Source organism: Nicotiana attenuata, chromosome 2 (genome assembly GCF_001879085.1).
Source record: "Nicotiana attenuata strain UT chromosome 2, NIATTr2, whole genome shotgun sequence".
Lineage (NCBI taxonomy): Eukaryota > Viridiplantae > Streptophyta > Magnoliopsida > Solanales > Solanaceae > Nicotiana > Nicotiana attenuata.
This window is the reverse complement of record NC_031990.1, coordinates 94,149,543-94,151,661: the sequence shown is the minus strand read 5'-3', so window position 1 is coordinate 94,151,661 and position 2,119 is coordinate 94,149,543. Positions and strand designations below refer to the sequence as shown.

Genomic DNA, 2,119 nt, shown 5'->3' with positions numbered 1-2,119 from the left:
CATAATGAATTATTAAAGTGACCCTCTTCAATTNGGGCTAAATAGACAGAGCAAGAGGGAGTTGATTAAAAATATGATTGACAGCTGGAAGGCAGAAATCTACTATTTCAAGAAACTAAATAGGAAGGGAGATAAGAGAGATTGTTAGAGTATTTATGGACAAAGTAGGTAGGGTTAAAGTTTGCTCAATTAGAAGCTAGTGGCACTAGGAGGGGGGTTCTCATAATGTGGGACAGCAGGGTATGGGAAGGTGAGGTCAGTAGTGTGGGGGCTTTCTCAATCACAATCAAGTTCAGTGGAAAACTACAAGAATATGTTTGGCACTTGTCTAGCATTTATGCTCCTAATGATAGAAGGGAAAGAGAAAAAGTATGGTGGGAGGTAGGTGCTGCTAGAGGCCTATTCAATGGGCCTTGGGTGGTATGTGGGGATTTCAATACAGTTAGATACCCATCGGAGAAGAAGAACTGCAACAGGTTCACCAGGTCAATGCTAGATTTTTCAGAATTCATCAATGATAAGGGATTAGCAGACATACATTTAATGGGAGGGAGGTTCACGTGGAAGAAAGGGGTTGATCACAATATTGCTGCTAGACTGGACAGATTCCTAGTTTCAGAAGAATGGGATGAAGGGTTTAGAAATATTAACCAGTCAATCCTACACAGAGTTACATCAGATCACTCTCCTCTGTTACTTCAAAGTGGGAATTGGGAGCCAGTGAAGTCCTATTTCAAGTTTGAAAACTGGTGGTTGTTGACTGAAGGTTTCAATGAAAGAATTAAAGTTTGGTGGGAGACTTTCTCCTGTGAAGGTAGACCTGACTATATCCTAGCCCTCAAGCTGAAAGCTCTGAAGGGAAAACTCAAAGAATGGAGCAAATTAACTCAAGGCAATCTGAATATACAGAGGTTGAATTTGCTGGGCCAACTAGCTGAATTGGAAGAGACACAAGAATTGAGGATGCTGAATGAAGAAGAGAAGATCAAAAAAGCTACTTTATTGATTGAATTTGAGGAAAATGTTAGGAAGGAAGAAATAGCATGGAGGCAAAGGTCTAGAGCACTTTGGTTGAAGGAAGGGGACAGAAACACCAAGTTCTTCCATAGAACTGCCAACTCTCACAAGAGGTACAATAACATTGACAAGCTACTAGTGAATGGAGAAACAGTGGAGAACCTTGCAGAAATTAAAAGAGAGATTGTTGCCTTTTACCAACATCTGTACACAGAGACTGAGGAGTGGCGACCATAGTGCAACTTAAGGGATTGGCCCACCATCACTACAGAAGAGAACCAGATGCTACTGAGTCCAATTGAACCACAAGAGGTATGGGAGAGTGTGAAAGCATGTGCAGGGGACAAAGCCCCAGGTCCAGATGGCTTTACCATGGCTTTCTACATCCAATGCTGGAATGTGATAGGCCCAGAAGTGATTGCAGCAGTACAACACTTCCAGACAAATGGGACTTTTGAAAAGAGCTTTAATGCAACTTTGGTGGCTTTGATTCCAAAGAAAGTGGGAGCCAAAGAATTGAAAGACTTCAGACCTATTAGCTTGATAGGGAGCTTCTACAAAATTATATCAAAGATTATGGCAGAAAGACTCAAAAAAGTCATTGGAAAATTGGTGGACACTCAATAGATGACCTTTATCAAAGGAAGGCAAATCATGGATGTTGTTCTGATTGCAAATGAGTGTGTTGATGTTAGATTGAAGAGCAAAGAACCAGGCATTTTGTGTAAACTAGACGTAGAAAAGGCTTATGACCATTTGAACTGGGAGTTTCTACTGGGAATTCTACTGAAGATGGGTTTTGATGAGAGATGGATTATGTGGATCAAGTTCTGCATAAGTACTGTCAAATTCTCAATTCTGATAAATGGATCACCTGTGGGATTTTTTTCTTCTCAGAGAGGCTTGAGGCAGGGGGACCCTATATCCCCCTTTCTATTCATTTTGGCAATGGAAGGTTTAAACAGTATGTTTAAATCTGCTAAAGCCAACAATTGGATTAAGGGTTTCAGAGTGAACTCAAGAATTCTGGAGAAAAATGGAAGTATCACACCTACAATATGCAGATGATACACTGGTGTTTTGTGATGCTGATAGAGATCAG

The 2,119-nt window shown here is 40.7% G+C and overlaps 1 protein-coding gene across 1 annotated transcript; it reads left to right on the top strand.

The window, feature by feature from the left end:
• Positions 226-1,254, top strand: LOC109222297. Its single transcript, XM_019386666.1, has one exon. The coding sequence runs from the start codon at positions 226-228 to the stop codon at positions 1,252-1,254; it is 1,029 nt and encodes a 342-aa protein (XP_019242211.1).

Coding starts and splice junctions, on each gene's coding strand:
- LOC109222297 (XM_019386666.1), top strand. CDS start 226: ATGTGGGACAGCAGGGTATGGGAAGGTGAGGTCAGTAGTGTGGGGGCT.